A 20,214-nucleotide genomic window follows, 5' to 3' on the forward strand; every position below is an offset into this window, starting at 1 on the left:
GAAACTGTATTGTGTTGGTAAACATGTTGACTGAGACTGGGATGTCTACACTCCAACCAAAATTAAAAACACCACGAACTGTAAGTGTAAGTTAATAACCTTATTGGGGCTAAGATGGATAAACCAAAGGAAAATAAAGGCAACATTCATTATGACCTCTTTGAATATCGCACCCAACACATAGCCCATTACAAAAAAACTAAAACTAATAAAAACTAAACTAAAACAAAGCATTTTCAAAAAATAAAAACTAATCTTAAACTAGGAAACTCACTATAAAAACTAACTAAAACAAATTTGAAAACAAAAATTCTCGTCGAAATTAAAACTTAAACTAATGAAAAATCCCAAACTATTAGAACCTTGATGGGGATCACAAGGATTGATTTCATAAAAATATGTGAAGCTCAAAAGTCAATCTAAATTAAAAATCAATCTAAATTAATTAATTTATTATTATTTAATTAACACTATTTTACTAGAAATGCATGTCTTAAATACACTTCAAATTTCCCATCCTAGTAATGCACTCATTGCAGTCTTACTTGAGATCCACCACTCTGTTTGCCCGGACCATGATGTGGTAGGTGCAATTGATGTTGTGGTGGTAGTTGGTCATGGAGAGTGCTGGACTGCTCACTGTACCCATAGTGCTGTTGAAGAAACCACCACATGCTGTAGACACACACACACACACACACACACACACACACACACACACACACACAAAGTTAAATCACTTTACATATACTTACTTTCCTTTCCTGCGGACTTATCCTAATTCTCACCACTGACACAAAAATCAGCTTTTTACTTATCTGACTCACCAAATGTGGACTGCTGTTATAAGCCTGCAAATGGCCACTTTTTCAGTCACCTTTCTGCTCCACATCAGTTATCAAATCTCAACTTGAAAAACATAAATTTGACGACAGCTACAGTTAGCATGCGGGAGACGTTAGCTTTCAAGGCTTCTTACTATTTACCCTTGTCCAAAGTTTTACATTCTTACTTTGTTTTTGTTCACTATAACTGCTCAAGACATAATTTGTTCATCTTCTCTATAAAGGCAAGCTTTTATAGCTTTCTCTGTGTGTGTGTCTAGTTCATATCTCTCTGACCGTGAGTAAGACTGACCACAGATTTCGTATGTGGCTTGCGCATGGCACGAAGGTGTGCATCCTCGATTTTGAAGATTTTTTAATTCATTTTTCAAAATATCATTATTTACGTAGGAAGTGTAACTGTTTCTGATCGGACGCCTTTTAGGGGAGCTCCGCCCCATTGTGTGATAGGCCTACACCTGGTCAGTAACACAATTCACTCTGGATTTACACCCTGACTCATCTCATCTGGAAGTCTATTTAGCCTACCTATCTTTAGGAGTTTTAAAGTGCGCTACAAGGTTTGATTTTCCAATAACATTAGAATAGTTTCCTGCGAATATCAATGTTCAATGTGTATGTGCTGGATGGTGTGGTACCTTATGAAAAGTAAGTGTTTTATGGAGTTGCAGACGTTGCTGTAGCGCGATTAGCATGCTAAGTGGAGATTTAGCTTTATTCACTTCTTATGTTACATTACTATGTAATTCAGGGATGACATTCCTGTTGCTTAGCGTAATGCCCATAATCATTTGATATGAGATACTTGCATGCAATATAGTATTTCAGCTAATTGGGTTCATGTTAATGTACTTTTAGTGCAGCATACTGTGTAATGTGCTATCTCACGATTAGCATGCTATGCGGAGATTTAAGCCCTTTCTTCTGCATCAGTTTGATCCATTGAAAACAGTAAAAACAAAACTTTATTAACTGACAGCTAAGCATAATACGGACGGAAAGATAGCGTTTCTGTGTTATTTAAGGGTACGATAGCAAGAGGCATTAGCATTACCTACAAAATACAATCTCGCACTATACGAATACATACTTCCTACGAGCACTGCACTAGTTAGAATAAAGCTATGACTTCTCCTCTTAAATACTTACGAATGGCTCTGTATTCTGCCATGAAGCCCTTGTCAGGGACTACAGAGTCAGAGTAGAAGTTGAGTAACATGGGGCCAAAGGTGAAGAAGGGCCCCGGGATGCTGCTACCACACACAGTGGCAGTAATAGAACCGGTAGCCAGGCTGTAGATCTTAACTCCATCATACTGACAGGTGGAATGGGCTAAACAGACAACAAAAAGTGGTTGGTTATCAAACAACAAAGAGTACAAAACATTAATCCAAAAGTTCAGAAAGTATATGAAGACATGTGCAGTTGAATATTTGTCCATGTGTTGCTAATACTTTACTTGCCTTCTACTTGGAAGGATTGAAAGGTGAGTACGACCACAGTCTGATCTCCAGCATCGATGGTGTAGTTGCAATTGGAGTTGTTAGGATAGTCTGCTGGATAATTTGGAGAAACCACACGACCCTCGGGAGCTGTGAAGTTTGCGCCGCACCCTGATGAAGAGAACATGCAGAACAGACTGTCTTTGCATTTTGCAGTTACAAAAGAACCAGAACAGTACTTGCTAACAAGTCTTCTGCATTCTCCTGTGGGAGAAAACTAGTTCTGAACAAACAGGAATTTAACATTCAAAGCAAATGTGATCAGATTCTGTCACAGTTTGTCAGGTGAATCAGTATGGTCTTATTGTTTCTTACGTGTGCTGAATGAGGCTGAGAAACCTCTCCCAGGGGATCCAGTGCTCTGGAACCGGCTTGTAATGATGTTATTTGGAGCAATGATGGGGGCTGGGGCCACTGAGCCACAGCCTGTTGACAGCAGAGCCTCAGTATTTTGGGTTTGACCTGACCACACCTGCAGGGAAATGCATAATGATTCAGAAAGCTGTCAAACTGAACATTTTTTTACTCATTACCTACATATTGATAACCTATGGCTCAACCTCAACAAAGGACTGAAAACACCCTCATTACCATTGCTAGAACCTCTTTTTTAAAGCCAACACCGCCATCTAGTGGGGTCAAAAAATAAAGCAAATCATGAAGCTTTGTTTCACTACGAAATAGACGTTTCAAGCAGGTAAAGATGCAGCGGTTAATGAAACAAAAGTACTTATACTTGTGTACTCAAACAAGTTCAGTGAATTAAAATTAAAATTTTGAGCACAGACTAACCCTCTATGGTACGGTGTTGTTAAATTTCTACAATGCATGTTTTTGAGTGATGCCATACTTTAAAAAAAGAGGGAAGAGTATAGGGAACCAGTCACAATGCTTTAATTTGTCACGTGACTTCCAGGAGGCCATATTGAAACCCTTTTTTGCAGACTTTTCCAAAGTAAACCGCTTTGCCATTTTGCGCCACAAAAAAGCTCTCAAAATGTCATTTTGTGGCCCTTTTCCATCTGGAAAAAAAATATTCCTACTAGTAGGAGAGTAAACCTTCATTTTCGATAGTTTTATGCAATTTATTTTCTAATGAAATAATGGAAACTTATTAAAATGCAACTGTTGCCCTGAGGCAACAACGTACCATTATGGAATCAGCATGGCAGCATGAGATATTGGTAGTGTGTGTTTATGCATTTATATAATGTTATATAAAGCATCACATTTATCATAATTTTGTTTTGATCTATACAATTTAACAAAGATATATTTGATGTTGGTTGGAGTGAAGGGTTTTCAGGCTATTACTATACCCTGTAGGCCATAGTCTTTTCGTCATAGTCTATTAAAAAAATATAGAATTTCTTCAGATTGTGTTTATTTAGTCTATTTTAAGACAAAAAAACATTACAATAATTTTTTTCCTAACTGGCATCTGAATTAAAATATAATTTTAACACATGTCTACTTTGTTAAAGTGTTGGTACCTTGACATAGCTGCTCTGGCAGGTCCCCGTGCTGTCTGGAATCTGAAAATCACTGTTGAAGCTCATCTCCAGGTGGTTCCCCTCATGGGCAATAATACGCCACGAACATTCAACATTGGCAGGGAAGTTCTGGGGATAGTTTGGAGACTTGAATGACCCTGAATCAGCATGGATCACCCCTCCACAGCCTGGTCAAAAAAAATAAAATAAAGTGACTGAACAGTGCAAATTATCAACAAATAACATGAAGAAAACATTGATTTTATCGTTTGGCTCTCAACAAAGGTGGTCGTATTTTTCTCTCCTCTCCCTTCCCTTATCCTCCCTGTGCAGCATGTTTATTTAGCAAATGTAGACCAACCTGAGGAATCAGCAGACCAGGACGCCAGAAAGCCTCCTCTGGACACACTATGATCTGCCAGGAAGACTACAGCTAGCTTGTTGGATCCTGACTGGATGGTTCCCGGGGAGGTGGTCCCACAGTACTGGCCAATAACAGGGGAGCCAGGGGATCCTCCATTGAAGATGGTGACAGAGTCCCAGCCACATTGAGAGTGGGGCTCCAGGTTGAAGTAGCTGAAGGTTAGCTGCAGTAAGACAGGGAAGCAGGACACATTTTTACAATGTAGGTGCATGCGCGCAGATGGCACTAGGGGGAATATGATCCATAGTGATTCCGTAAAATAAAACATATTTTGGTTAAGGCATGGAGTGGAAAAATAACGAATTGAGTTGAAATCATTTGGTGACAGCTTCGTCCCCCCAGTTCAAAAATCCCATCTCTGCCCCTGTGTAGGTGGATACTAAGTTGGAGGTTCTGGGGTTTAACAACCTCAGCAATAGAGATGGAGCGCAATAGGGATAATTCTAGATAAAAGGTTACAGTAGCCATCATGAAACCAAACATTAGAAATGATGGTTAAAACACCACAGACAGTTCATTTATCACTTCACACAGTCAATGCAGCAGGCCATGGTGTAGTCTCACCTTAATAGTGTGGCCCACTGGGGCCTCAAGCAGCCACGCACATCGACTGGGACCAGGATAAATGTTGGGATAGTTAGGACTGGATAGCACCCCTCCTTCACCTGTCTGCCAGCCTCCACACTCTGTGAACCACAATGATCTATATAAGGACTTTGATGATTACAGTATGATGACAGAGTTTAGAGAATTACAAATCCAATATTTAAGTTAGCCCTATGTATGTCTTACCAGAGAACAAGTACTTGGCCTTGAAGCCCAGGTCTCCCTGGTAGGCATCAGTCTGGAAATGGACCCAGAGCTCTGGGGTAAAGACCACAATGGGAATGTTGAGGGCAGTTTGCCCACAAAGTTTGGCCAAGAGCTCCCCATCTGAGTCACCTGAGGAAAAGGGTAGAAAAAAACCCATAAATGCATGTAAACTATACATTTATCTCTCTCCTCGACCTTCTTTCCTGTGCTGAGCTGTAATGGACTTTAGCGTGTCCAAGCACATGTTTAGTTATATGTAGAGAGAGAGAGAATCAGAACTATTATAATCAGAATAATAATCAAAATAATGTCAATGTTAAAACATTGTATAAAACACTTCTTTTCCTAGTCTATGATTCTGACACTCCAGAGCTGAAATGTATGCATAATTACTTCCTTCTGTGCGTCCGAGAGCCTGTGTTCTCTTTATGGCACTCACCTAAGCGGAACTGGAGGTAGTCCGAGTCACAGGTCTGGTGGTGCTCCAGGTGGAAGTCTTCTATCAGCACCACAACAGAGGAATTGACGTGCTGTGGGTTCTGGATCAGCCACTCACAGTTGAGGTTGCTACTGTAGTTGGACACCAGGTACCCAGGGGAAGTAAAGTTCCCGCCTGCTGGGTTGTTCAGGACTCCACCACACACTAAAAGGGCAATGTAAAAATGCATGATGAACGATGAGAGGCAAAGACACAGTCACAAGACAACCAAGCGCATTCAACACCATCCAACCCAAAAACAAGCTCACAGAGATGGGAGTGGATCTTTCCTTCATCTCCTGGATCACAGATTACCTGACAGGAAGACCACAGTATGTCAGGTTGGGGAACTGTGTTTCTGGGACATTAATGAGCAGCACAGGGGCTCCACAAGGCACTGCTCTGGCTCCACTCCTGTTCACACTGTACACAGCGGACTTCAAATACAACTCTGAGTCCTGCCACATCCAGAAGTACTTGGATGACACTACTATTGTGGCGTGTATCAGGAATGGACAGGAATCTGAATATAGGGATCTGATAAAAGCCTTCAGTGACTGGAGTCACAAGAACTATCTCCTACTGAACACCTCAAAGACTAAGGAAATTATCATAGATTTCTGCAGGTTCAAGTCCCCCTTCAGCCAGTGAATACCTGTGGGGTGGACATGGAGGTGGTGCCAAGTTCTAAGTATCTAGGTGTATACCTGGATAATAAGTTGGACTGGTCCCTAAACACTGACGCTCTCAACAAAAAGGGGCAGAGCCTCCTCTTTTTCTTCTTGAAGCTCAGATCTCTGGACATCTGTAGTAAGATGCTGCAGATGTTTTATCAGTCTGTGGTGGTAGTGTGTTGTTTTATGCTGCAGTCTGCTGGGGAGGCAGCATTACACACAGAGATGAAGCAGTTGGACAGACTGGTCTAAAGAGCTGGTTCTGTGGTTTGAGCCAGGTTGGACACACTGGAGGAGGGGGTGGAGACAGGCACTGTCAACATGTTCGAGTCCATCCTGAAATACCCGGATCATCTGCTACACAAAACCTTTATGGACCAAAAAAACAGCAGTGGACAGCTCCTCTCTCTCCGTTGCAGGACGGATGTTTTGTCACATCATATGTGGTTATAAACCAGGACATTTTAACACAATCTTACCATATGTAAGTGCAACATTTCTGCTTTACAAAAAACCACATGGATAGGTCTGGATGAAAATGCAGCACTGTAAACTTTTCTGATAATTATAATGTGTTCTTCAGTAGGTAGTTGTCAGTTTTAGTTTTGTTCAAGAAATAACTAACCTGCAGGCAGCTCAGAGGAATAATACGCCATGAAGCCACCACTGGACACAGAAGAATCGGTTCGGAACAGAACAGTCATGGTGTTGCCTGAGGAGTGGACCTGAGTTCCTGCTGGTACCGTACCACAGAATCTCTGCAGGCGAGGAGCATCAGCTGCCAAACCGTTCCGTATCTAGAAGACACAGAGGTTTTCAAAGGAGACACGGGGGTAACTAGGTCTGCAGCAGCAACATTCTCAGGATCAGGTCTTCCTTTGGAGTCAAAGGTAAGTATGAGTGTTGTGAGTCTGGACTGACACAAAAAGGATTTTACAAAAACTGAGATCAGAAGCGATTACAGATTTTTATGTCAAAACATTTCAAATAAATACTTGATAAATTATTAGATAAATTATCTAACATTTTTTAATCTAAAGGTTTTTTTTTATCTTGGTAAGAAACAAATAATTTGCAGTGCACTCTGCTCGGGCCAGTTCATTTAATTGATCTTGTTTTAAGAGTTAATTTCTTATTTTAAGCGTTCAACATGCTTATTTCTAGATGTCAGAAAAGGGCTCACCTCAACATAGTCATATACACAGGAAGTACCGGAGTCTTCCAGCTGCAGGTCATTGATGGTGAGAGTGACCCGGCGACCCGGTGACACCACCAGCTCCCAGCGACACAGCCGGCTGTGTGGGTACAGGTTGGGGTAATTGGGGGAGGAGATCGTTCCTGAGGGAGCATTCAGCTCACCTCCACAGACTGATTGGAGGAAGAAAAACCACAATGCGACGTTTAACATGAGAAGTTCCATATTGTATGTGAATAAACACATTTATTTATCCCTGTGAGTGAAAAGTGAAATACACCAGACATTATGTGAATGACAATAAATAGAGGCGGCAATAAATGTCACACACAAAGTACATGTTAATAAAATATGATTTTTTTTTCAACATTGTATTAGAGATTGGGTAGATATATCGATGATAAGTTAGCTGTTAGAATGATGTATAGTAAAACTTGATGGGAGCTGTAGTTTTTGCATGCTAACAAATTAATCATAATAAATGCTAAGTTAGCATATAATGTGGATAGTACACCACGCACATTTAGTTGTTTTTTCCCCCAAGAAATACCAATTGGAAGTAGTGAGAAATTGTAATGAGTTCTTATTAGCAGTTAGCTAAAAGTTATCAGATAAGCTCTCTACTTCTACCATCAAATGTGTACCACATGAATAGTACATCATGTACATTTAATGTAGTTTGTGATCATGCAACAACAATCCTTTTCTAATAATCTTTTAAAATGATTGTACCTTCAACGCTGGCTTCAAACGTCAGGCTGAAGCCAGGTGCATTGCTGCTGGTGTCACTGACGAATCTGACGTAGGCGAAACTGTCGGATGTGTCGATAGAAGCCGGGACGTTACTGCCACAGTGTCGGCCAAGTAGGCGCCCTGTAACACACATTACATCACAGTAAATGTATCTGATAGTGGGTCCATTTTTGCTCTCTGAGGTATTTTCTTCCATTTATTTATTTATTTATCTATTTCTTTTTCACTTAATTCTCATAAAGAATATCTACATACATAGATATATAGATAGATTTATAAATATATTCTGCCCTACAAAGCCTAACTGCAGTAATTACACAAAGAGTAAAACTGAGAAAAACTGCTATCAAGTTTTTTAATGTTTTTTTTTTCTTTCTGGCAAGCCAAATGGGTTATAGGTAGGTAAGTACGGTGGCCCTGAAGTGAAGTTATTTTTAGTTATAACTCAATTTCGACCAAAAATGGAGTTAGTGTAGTTAGGCTTTATAGGGCAGTACAGCCTATCTATATCTATAAGCATGCATGTGTGAATCTATGTGATGAATGCATATTTAGCTCATGATAGGCCTTATACAATTTTAAAAGGATCTTATGGGCATGTTAACAAGTTTAAAAACTTTTCATTGGAGGGTTTTTTTCATTAATTTCATACTGGCTTTGGAACTGATGACACACTGATCCTCTTGTTTTCTCACCTGAGGCATTGTACTCTCTGATCTCCACATAGTCGGCAGAGCATCCTGAAGAGCTCTGCAGGCTGAAGCTGTCGTAGCTCAGGGTGAGGTAGTGTCCTGTGGGGCCCTCCAGGTACCACTCACAGTTAGAGCTGTCAGGATAGTTGGATCCTGGGAAGCCAGGGCTGCGGATCGTCCCTCCCTGACCTATGTAGGTACCTCCACATAATGCTGTGAGGAATTGGAGATTTATTAGTGTTTTAAAATCCTGATACAAATACTGAGATTCATTTTCACTGTCACTCAATAACCATCAGTTTAAACATCAATCAACCATCATCTCTGCTGCTTTTCTCATTGGATTACCTACAAAAGCATGTGAGTTGCTCAAAGTCTTTAGTACATTTCTCAAGCACAATTTGCTTGAGAAATGAATGAATTCAAAGAATTAGAATCTGGTGAAAAAGTTTAAGATTTTTTGTCAGTTATTTCAGAAAGTTAAACTGGTACATTATATAGATTCATTACACATAGAGTGAAATATTTCAAGCCGTGTTTTTTTTAAATTACCAATACATAGATCAACACGCAAGAAAATAAATGAAAATAATTTAACAAAAATGTTTGCTATATACTGTATCACTGTTTCACAAAAGAAGCCCGTACTTCCTCATTCTTGTGCTGTTGGGTTTCAAGTGAGATATTTTCAAACACAGCAAAGTCTGAAACTGACATTGAGTTACTCAAAGTGTATTCGTCTTATAAAGGATATAACTGGTGTTTGTTATGTTTTAGCCAACTACAACGTATGTCATAATCTGAACTGGATACATAAAAAAACAAGCACTGGATGTGAAAAACAACCGTCTGTGATTTGCCTACCTATGGAGTACTTTGCCTTGAAGCCTTTGTGCGTGACGCTGGTGTCGGTTCTAAACCTGAGCAGCATGGAGGAACCTGTTGAATGTTGGGTGGATGGTCTGGTGTTGCCACAGAGGCGGGAAATCAAGCCATCGTTGAGAGTCGAGCCGTCACGCAACTCCAAGTAGTCATACACACAGCTGAGAAATACATGGAGGGACATGTGAGAATGTAGTGTTGTGACGGTTATGTTCCCCAAATGCTGAGGAGATGATAGAATGTAATAAAAGTGTTCGTATTTCTAACTTCTTGATCAAAAATATCCTCAATGACAGTTCAGGTTTGTAAAACTCAGCACGAGTCGTCTTCTGCCCACTTCATGACCCTTTTTCTTTAAAAACCAAAATACGAAAAAAACTGGAAACAGTGCCCCCTTTTCCTTTTTTTTGTTGTTTTAAACCATAAATCGAAAAAAAGGATTTTTCTCTCAGCATCAAAAAACAAAGTAAAAAAAAATAAAAGATGAAATAACGGCCCATATTTGGGTTTTGCATATTCCTTTTTTCGTTTTTTGTTTCTCATTTAATAATATGACGGCAGGTGGACCGGAAGCAGGAAAATAAAAGTCCCGTCTAAATAAAAGCAGCGTTTTAACTTATTATCAAGCATAGTTTCACTTGACTGAAATAAATGGGAACCATGCATGGGTGTAGAAAGACAACAGTAGCCTATAATAGTGTATGATGATAAGTTTGTTTTTGTTTTTTGTTTTTAAAGTTTTTTATGCTTGATAATAAGATAGCAAATTACTTTTATTTTGACAAGACTTTTATTTTCCTGCTTCCAGTCTGTCCTGAGAGCAAAATCTATTTCTCCATTTTTAGTTTAAACGAAAAAAGGAAAATGGGGCACTGTTTCCGGTTTTTCGTATTTTTGATTTGACAGAAAAAGGGATTATACTTTGGTACCCAAAACCCTTCCTCCAACATATTTGGCCTACTTTAGGTTTCCAAACTCTCATTACTCCCTCTAACCCTAACCCTAACTCTAACTCTCATTACTCTCTCTAACCCTAACTCTCATGACTCTCTCTAACCCTAACTCTAACCCTCATGACTCTCTCTAACCCTAACCCTAACTCTCATTACTCCCTCTAACCCTAACTCTAACTCTCATGACTCTCTCTAACCCTAACCCTAACTCTAACTCTCATGACTCTCTCTAACCCTAACCCTAACTCTAACTCCCATGACTCTCTCTAACCCTAACCCTAACTCTCATGACTCTCTCTAACCCTAACCCTAACTCTCATGACTCACTCTAACCCTAACCCTAACTCCCATGACTCTCTCTAACTCTCATGACTCTCTCTAACCCTAACCCTAACTCTCATGACTCTCTCTAACCCTAACCCTAACCCTCATGACTCTCTCTAACCCTAACCCTAACTCTCATGACTCACTCTAACCCTAACCCTAACTCCCATGACTCTCTCTAACTCTCATGACTCTCTCTAACCCTAACCCTAACTCTCATGACTCTCTCTAACCCTAACCCTAACTCTCATGACTCTCTCTAATCCTAATCCTAACCCTAACTCTCATGACTCTCTCTAACCCTAACCCTAACTCTAACTCTCATGACTCTCTCTAATCCTAATCCTAACCCTAACTCTCATGACTCTCTCTAACCCTAACTCTCATGACTCTCTCTAACCCTAACCCTAACTCTAACTCTCATGACTCTCTCTAACCCTAACCCTAACTCTCATGACTCTCTCTAACCCTAACTCTAACTCTCATGACTCTCTCTAACCCTAACCCTAACTCTCATGACTCTCTCTAACCCTAACCCACCAGCCAGAGTGGCCAAGTTGTCACAACTGCTCTTACAAATAAACTGTTGGTTTATTTGTAAGAGCAGTTGGAAAAGAAACCTCAGAAGACATTTCCGTTTCCAATATACTGCACACTAAAAACACACTACACCAAAAAAATGTCAAAGAGCTGTAACAATAACCAAACAAGAGTGTGAAGAGGAAGCAGCAGCTCTACCTGGATGTGGGCTCAATGTAGAACTCGTCCTCAAAGTCGATTTGCACAGCTTCTCCATTCGGCACAGTTATGACCCAGACACAGTCCATGTTCTGGGGGTAGTTCTGAGGGTAGTTAGGTGAAGTGATGTACCCTGGTGGATCATTATCATCCAGCTCTATGAAACCTCCACATGCTGCAGAAAGGGAGACACATTCACACTATGTTGGACCAATTTGCAATAGATCATCATTACTTATTTTATGTCTATATCCTCAGTCACAAAGTACTCAGATATTATACTTTAGTAAAAGTAGCAATAACACAGTGAAGAAATACAGTCAGGCAAAAGTATCCCAGTCAAAAATTTTCTTAAGTTAAAGTAAAAAAATGTATTAAAACATACTTAAAGTACCGAAAGCAAACATACTCATTGTGCAGACTGTATTATTAATATTTACTACACATAAAACATGAAAAACAAACCAAAAACACACAAAATTACAAAAAATACATACAAACACACTCAAAACACACCAAAACCACAATAAAAATACAAAAAAAACCCACAAAAATGTCAAAAAACACACATAAAAACAAAGAAATTACAAAAAAAACCAACAAAAAAACAGTAAACACAAAAGATTGCATTACAAATGCTAAATGCACAAAGCTAAATTAGAAAAATCTCTGCAAAATTTGTAAAATCATGTTAATACACTTCAAGGTGTTTTTTTTAACCTTTCCTGAAAAAGGATCAATGCATTAAATTGGACATGGAAACTTGTGGAAAAGCCAAAACTTTAGAGAAAAGCTGACAGCAGGGCTCCATGCTGCTGAAGTTTTTACGTTGTGACGTCATAAAGAAGTCGTGCTCTGGTGCTTTCATGGACTCCAGAGGGTTAAGGCACTTTCACATTGGTTACACTTTTCAGTTCCAGAGGTTGCTACTTGATTGTAATGGTGAAAATAGAAAGAAAAAAAGAAGATTGGTGGTTTTACCCTGACTGTGGGCCTCAAAGGTCAGCTTAAAGCCACTGGCTTCATTGCTGGCATCAGACACAAAGCGTATAAAGAGGTGGTTGTCAGTAGACTGGAGGAGGGATGGTGGACTGGAACCACAGAGACGGCCCCCCAGTAGTGGAGATGAACCATCGGGACCATTCCTGACCTGTGGAGACGGCAGCAAGGGAGCAATAACTATAACTAAAGCAAAAAAATACACAATTTACCAACTGATCATTTATGGTGCATGCAAAACCCCATCAGAGAGACGTAAAACCTAAAACAAAATTAAGTTGATGTAAATGCAGAGGTTGAATTTCCCCATTGTGGGATTAATAAAAGTAATTAATCTAATCTTAAATAGAGTCCAGCGTTTGTGTGGTATGGCTAATGGTGCGTTCAAGGTCTACACAAATGTCGGAATTTTCAACATTTTCCCGAGCTCCAAGTTCCGACTTTCAGTGTAAATTGAACACACCATTAGGCATTACGGTAAGAAGACCAGTCTTCAAAATTAAAAGCAAACACATGTAACTTTCAAAATAAGAGCACATGGATGTGTTAGCAGAATCCACCACAGAATTTACAAGAAGACAAAATATGATGCCTTAAATAAAACAGAACCCTTATTCTCCTTTACAATAATTCATTATAAATATACAATGATTAAGATGGAATAGTGGCATTAGAATGTGCAAGAGGCACCATATTTAGGCTTTTAGGGCAAAATTTCCCCCCTACTTTGTTTGCGTCCCCCCATCATAGTCTCAGAAAATCCTGTGGGAAACACTGGTTCTAAAGGCTTGACAGACTGGACAGACAAGACATTTCCCAGCAGTATGTTCAGGGTAATGAAAGGAGGAGAGATGTTTTTGGGTCCTTTATTGAGTCAGAAATACTAGAAACAGCTATAAATGTGTCGTGTTGTATTTTACTGCCCTGAGCATTTAAACAAAGTCTACATATCGTCCATGTTTTTTTTCTACAAGCTTAAACTTTCCAGCTCAGGAAATGGTATCTTTTGAAGAGCATATGAGCATTTGTCATCCTTCATTCTCTGATTATGAATGCACCATTGTCAGGCCAGTCGTTGGCTCACTTTGTCTTTGTCTTTGACTTTGTTTAATAAGTGGAATTCTCACTTCAGAATCTCCACAGAAGTCTGATATAAGGTTAATGTGTGTGTGAAAAGAACCTGTCAACAACCCAACATTAAGTTGATTCCAGCTTGCAAAAATAGGGTGTCGCTTGTTGTTGTATCGATTGATCTTGTGTTTTTGCTCTCTATATGTTGTTTACCTCCAGGTAGTCTCCTGAACTGCAGCCAGTTCCATAGCCTTGAATCTGGAAGGGGCTCTGGAAGGTGACTGACACCCTGAAGCCAGGCGTCACCATCACATGCCAGCTACAGTCCTGACCAGGCAGGTAGTTCTGGGGGTAGCGGGGACTGCTCAGCACGCCGCGGTCCACATGGAAGAGGCCACCACAACCTTGAAAGACAAGTATTATTATTATTATTTACATAATTATTGTTCTTCCAAAAAGGTGACAGTCCAGCATTGATGATGGAATGAATGAAATGCAACATGACCAACAGCTCTCTCCAGTTAACTCTATGGAGTCTTGGGCTATTTTGTCCAATTTTTTAAAATCCTTTTCATGTCTTTGTAAGTCATTTTGTGTCTTTTTTGATCATTTGTCTTTTTGTGTCTTTTTGGTCATTTTGTGTCTGTTGTTTCTTTTTTAGTTATTTTGTGTCTTTTTCTTGGTCATTTTGTGGGGGTTTTTGGTCATTTTGTGTCTTTTTTGTCTTTTTTAAGTCATTTTGTGTCTTTTATGGTCATTTTGTGTCTTTTTTGGTCATTTTTTGTTTATTAGAATACTGAGAGAAACAAGTATACAATGTTTTGCTTGCGATGCATTACCTTTGGAGTATGAGGCATTAAAGCCTCGGCCACTGACGCTGCTGTCTGAGGAGAAGTGGATGTACATGGAGTCTCCTGTTGAGTGGAGAGAAGATGGAGGTTCCCGACCACACACAGTGGCCAGAAGGGGGGATAGACTGCTCGCACCTGGCAACACACACAGAATGGAATCACAAGATGTCCAGGAGAGGAAAAACACCTCATTCAGAAGGTAAAACAGAGGATTAATGTACCGTTAGTTAGACTAATTTACATTGCAGCACATAGAGAGTCCGGCAGCTAATGGTGCGTTCAAGGTCTACACAAATGTCGGAATTTTCAACATTGTCCCGAGCTCCAAGTTCCGACTTTAAGTGTAAATTGAACACACCATAAGGCGTAACGGTAAGAAGACCAGCCTTCAAAATTAAAAGCAAACACATGTTGCTTTCAAAATAAGAGCACATGGAAGTGTTAGCAGAATCCACCAGAGTTTACAAGAAGACTGACAAAAAAATAATGCCTTAAATAAAACAGAACCCTTATTATCCTTTACAAGAATTAATTAAAATATGCAATGATTAAGATGGAATAGTGGCCTTAGAATGTGCGAGAGGCACCAAATTTAGGCTTTTAGGGCAAAAATGTTCTCCGGGGGACCATGCCCCCAGACCCCCCTACTTTGTTTGGGTCCCCCATCATAGCCTCAGAAAATCCTGTGGGAAACACTGGTTCTAAAGGCCTGACAGACTGGACAGACAAGAAATTGCCCAGCTGATTCTAGATTTAAGTGGCTTCAGAAACACTTGATCCAACCAAGGCCCCAGCCTAAATTTGATCCTCAGTTTGTAACACCTGCAGATCCCCAAAGAATTGACCATTGTCGTATCTGGTGGCTTACCGTCTCTGATGACCAGACTGTCAAAGTAGCAGTTGGGGTAGTCCTCCATGTCCACATACAAGATGTTCAGCTCCACAGTTGAGTCTGGAGAACGTATCAGCCAGGTACATTCCTGGTCAGTAGGGTAGTTTTCAGGCCAGGCAGGAGAAAAGAGGAAGCCAGGAGTTTCTCCTGTCATAAGCACTCCACCACATGCACCTGACACCGAAAGCACACACACACACAAAAAAAATGCAATTTATGCAATTTAGCAAGCAAGATGTCATGGTCAACAACATCAAAGCATTTAGAAAGATCCAAGAAAAACAAACTCTTCTCCTTTCGAGGGCAGACATATATGCCAAATTATTTTAACAGAATACATAGTGGCGTTCATACGGTATATTACGCATAAGTGTTCAAGAATATGTACTTGTTTTTCCAACATTTTTTAAAAGGCTTGGAAGAACTGAAATCAGACTGTAATTTTGATATAACATTGATATTGTAAAAGGGCTAAAATGGACAGACTGTCTCACCTGGTGGGATAGTGGGTGGCGGTCCAGAGTCCTGGACAGCAGTCCACTCCACCAGGAAACCTCGTCCTCCCACCACTGTATCACTCACGAACTGCAGGGTGACGGTGCTGCCAGAACTCCTTAGTGGATGAGGCAGGCCCAGACCACAGAATGTTCCCATGGGGTAGTAATGGACACTGGGGCCATCAAAAACCTGAAGGAAAGAAAGGACAGACAAGGTAGTGTCATTATAATGGACACCTCCCACAGCTATCATCAGGCTTACACCTTGAACATTAATAACTGTCACAGTGAACTCGAAAACCATCACACGCAGTTTGCATACAAACAACACATCAGAGTGAACGATGCTGTCCTCTACATGCTTCATCGTTTCCACTGGAGGAAACTGGTGCTAATGTGAGAATCATGTTCTTTGATTTTTCAAGCGCATTCAACACCATCCAACCCAACATACTCAAAAACAAGCTCACAGAGATGGGAGTGGATCTTTCCTTTATCTCATGGATCACAGATTACCTGACAGGAAGACCACAGTATGTCAGGTTGGGGAACTGTGTTTCTGGGACATTAATGAGCAGCACAGGAGCTCCACAGGGCACTGTTCTGGCTCCACTACTGTTCACACTGTACACAGCGGAACTCCAAATACAACTCTGAGTCCTGCCACATCCAGAAATACTACGACAACACTGCTATTGTGGCAAAAAAGCTGGTTCTGTAGTTGGAGCCAGGTTGGACACACTGGAGGAGGGGGTGGAGACAGGCACTGTCAAGATGTTCGAGTCCATCTTGAAATACTCGGATCATCCACTACACAAAACCTTTATGGACCAAAAAACCAGCAGTGGACAGCTCCGTTGCAGGACGGAGAGATACAAAAGACCCTTCGCTCCTTGATTGATAAGGGCATCCATTGGGACACTGGGATATGCATGGTGTATGTGGGACCTGCACGATTTGTCGATTGAAAGCATACCATTGGGTAGTAATTGTTGATGTGTTTGAGGAGAATGTAATTTCACACAACAATAATTGATTTTAAACCTTGATGTGCAACCAGTAATTTGATGTGTCTGGATCTATTTTACAGTAACCAATAGACTTCTGAAAAAAACATTGTATATCAAGTTTCAACACATTTAGAAAGATTAGTGCCAACATTCTCATTATGTTAAAACAACAAGGATACAAATGCTATCTTACTTTGAGATGGTCATAGTAGCAGTCATGCAGGTCCTCTATGTCCATGTCCAGAAAGCGGATCTGGATATAGCTGTCGCCCTCCACAGTTATGGTCCAGCGATAATGGGCATTATTGGGGTACGTCCTGGGATAGAGTGGGGACGCTATCTGACCAGACTCCCCCACCAAATCATTTCCATACACTGAAAAACAGCAAGGAAGTCACAATCCAACAGATTAATAAACAGATGTACACAGAACAACATACATGCATGGAGACAGTTACATCAGTAAGATATTCCGGTAACACTTTATATTAAGGTACACATATTCAACATTAATTAGTTGCTAATTAGCATGCAAATTAGTAACATATTGGCTCTTAATTAGTCATTATTAAGTACGTATTAATGCCTTGTTCTGCATGGCTATATTGTACAACCAGTAAGCCATTAAGTAAGAGTTAATTACCTCAATTACCTCAGATTTATTACTTATTAATAGTAAGTATCCATACTTACTATTAATAAATTGTTGTATATGAGTTACAATCTCAATATCCTTTGCTTTGTATGGACTTTATAAGGTGGTAGTACCACAAGAATATTTATTCTCCCTTAAAAACACTCAATGAATTTGGTCTGTTCTTACATAACAAAACACAAAACTACAATGTGCTATCTAACGATTAGCATGCTAAGCGGAGATTTAGCTTTATTCACTTCTCATGTTGCATTACTATGTAATTCAGGAATGACATTCATGTTGCTTAGCATAATGCCCATAATCATTTGATATCTGATACTTACATGCAATATATTATATCAGCTAATTGGGTTCATGTTAATGTACTTTTAGTGCAGCATACTGCGTAATGTGCTATCTCACCATTAGCATGCTAAGCGGAGATTTAAGCCCTTTCTTCCGCATCAGTTTGATCCATTGAAAACAGTAAAAATAAAACTTTATTAACTGACAGCTAAGCATAATACGGACGGAAAGATACTTCCTGCACCGCACTACTTAATTAATTATACACAAGACTGTTGAATTGTCTCTACACGCAGACACTCACAGTGTGAGAAGGTGGCTCTGAATCCTGCTCCGCTGATGAGCGCATCTGACACAAACTTAACCCAGAGGACATGACCGATCACAGACGTGTAGTTGGAGGGGAGGGAGTTCCCACAGAAGCGACCAACCAGAGGCCCGGTGGAGTCTCCCTCTCTGATCTCCACATAGTCATTCTGACAGCCAGAGCCTTCCTGCAGGTGAAACATACTGAACAAAAAACAGGAAGACTGTTTTGTAAATAATGAACATCAGCAAAAGATTAATTAAAGGTACAAAAAACAACCGTGTAACATTTAACTATAAAGTGTCCAAATAGGGAATGTGTACCAGTCATCTTGCTGGCAGCATACTAAAAATTAGAATATCATGAAAAAGTTCAAAAAATTTTGTCAATCATTTCAGAAAGTGAAACTCATTCATTACGTGTAGAGTGAAATATTTCAAGCTTGTTTTTCTTGTAATTTTGATAGTTCTGGCTTAGAGATAATAAAAACCCAAAACTCAGTGTCTCAGAAAATTAGAGTAATATACAAGTTTCACTTTCTGAAATAATTGACAAAAAATATAGAACTTTTTCAAAAAAAATGTGGATGTACCTGTAGTTTGTTTTAACTGTTTACGTTCAGGTTTATAAAGTCACATCATCTTCCAAAAACATCAAGACCATCTTTTTAAAGCATCAGTGTCCTACAAATTAGGTCTTTTTTGTAAACAGCAACATCGGCAAATATTACTATCAATATCTTAAAGCCTGGAAAGAACTAGGTAACAACATAATATATATTTTTATTCTTCTACATTTGAAATCGACTCACATAAATGAGAGCTGAAGACGATTCCCTGGTGAGCTTGTGATGGTCCACACACACTCCACATTAGGTGGATAAGCATCGGGATAGTTGGGGCTGTTAAATGCACCACTCTCCATCATTAGATCTCCTCCACAACCTGGGCAGAAGAAGAGGTGAAAATAATGGCTTTTCCTCGAGGTCCTTTTAGTTTCAGTAGGTATGCATGAGAACAAAATGATTTTGAATTGGTAGCGATAGAACAGTGAGCAGTAATGGTGTGTCTTACTGGAGGTGGATGCTGAGTAGGTGGCTCTGAACCCTTTTCTGGAGACGGACTGGTCGGAGATGAAGTTGACCACCAAGGCATTACTGAAGGATGTTACCGGGTGAGGTAGTTCAGTGCCACAGTAGCGCCCTGACACAATTAGACAGAGCATTTTAGGTTGAATGTTTAATCAATCAATCAATCAATCAATCAAACTTTATTAATATAGCACTTTTCTTAGATATCAATGCAACACAAACTGCTTTCCAAAAAATAAGAATAAAAACAGACAATAAAAATGAAAAAAACCCACCCCTCCCTTCCCCACATTCACATCTGTCATGTCATCTGCCATGTGTATTTAAAAATGTGTAACAACTCTATTCAAAGATTTGTGTATTTTAGACTTAATATTATAAGTAATTAGTAATGTTATATTTTAGTCTTAAAATAATTTCATCTCACTTTTTTTCTTAATCACTATCTAGATAATAATTCCCTATTAAATAAATGTATTACTATACAATAAAACTATAAAACGTATTATTATACTATAATTTATATTATTCATGTCAAATAAACACAATGAAGAAATACAAGACAGTCAAAGCAGACCATCTGCTTTGGTTTTATGTTTAAATTTATATAAAAAACCAATTATATATATATATATATATATAGATATAGATATATAGATATATATACATATATATTCTCAGGTCATATAACTTTATTTATATAGCACTTTTCTTAGATATCAATGCAACACAAACTGCTTTACAAAAAATAATAAGAATAAAAACAGACAATAAAAATGAAAAAAACC

At 39.4% G+C, this 20,214-nt stretch overlaps 1 protein-coding gene across 1 annotated transcript in view; it reads right to left on the reverse strand.

Moving 5' to 3' along the window:
* Positions 1-20,214, reverse strand: part of cubn (cubilin (intrinsic factor-cobalamin receptor)) — a 67,050-nt gene that overhangs the window by 7,884 nt on the left and 38,952 nt on the right. Inside the window, exons 35-58 of the mRNA XM_059327322.1 lie at positions 19,410-19,538; positions 19,148-19,280; positions 18,334-18,539; positions 17,280-17,461; positions 16,074-16,266; positions 15,556-15,753; positions 14,676-14,822; positions 14,050-14,240; positions 12,748-12,916; positions 11,767-11,941; positions 9,734-9,912; positions 8,873-9,082; positions 8,157-8,297; positions 7,413-7,597; positions 6,855-7,026; positions 5,517-5,720; positions 5,057-5,206; positions 4,829-4,950; positions 4,202-4,427; positions 3,841-4,028; positions 2,663-2,819; positions 2,309-2,458; positions 1,995-2,177; positions 546-675 (exon numbers count right to left, since the gene is read on the reverse strand). Of these exons, the coding sequence (XP_059183305.1) occupies positions 546-675; positions 1,995-2,177; positions 2,309-2,458; positions 2,663-2,819; positions 3,841-4,028; positions 4,202-4,427; positions 4,829-4,950; positions 5,057-5,206; positions 5,517-5,720; positions 6,855-7,026; positions 7,413-7,597; positions 8,157-8,297; positions 8,873-9,082; positions 9,734-9,912; positions 11,767-11,941; positions 12,748-12,916; positions 14,050-14,240; positions 14,676-14,822; positions 15,556-15,753; positions 16,074-16,266; positions 17,280-17,461; positions 18,334-18,539; positions 19,148-19,280; positions 19,410-19,538 (4,120 nt within the window). The remainder of the gene's footprint in view (positions 1-545; positions 676-1,994; positions 2,178-2,308; positions 2,459-2,662; positions 2,820-3,840; positions 4,029-4,201; positions 4,428-4,828; positions 4,951-5,056; positions 5,207-5,516; positions 5,721-6,854; positions 7,027-7,412; positions 7,598-8,156; positions 8,298-8,872; positions 9,083-9,733; positions 9,913-11,766; positions 11,942-12,747; positions 12,917-14,049; positions 14,241-14,675; positions 14,823-15,555; positions 15,754-16,073; positions 16,267-17,279; positions 17,462-18,333; positions 18,540-19,147; positions 19,281-19,409; positions 19,539-20,214) is intronic.

Source organism: Centropristis striata, chromosome 23, assembly GCF_030273125.1.
Source record: "Centropristis striata isolate RG_2023a ecotype Rhode Island chromosome 23, C.striata_1.0, whole genome shotgun sequence".
NCBI classification, from domain to species: Eukaryota; Metazoa; Chordata; class Actinopteri; order Perciformes; family Serranidae; genus Centropristis; species Centropristis striata.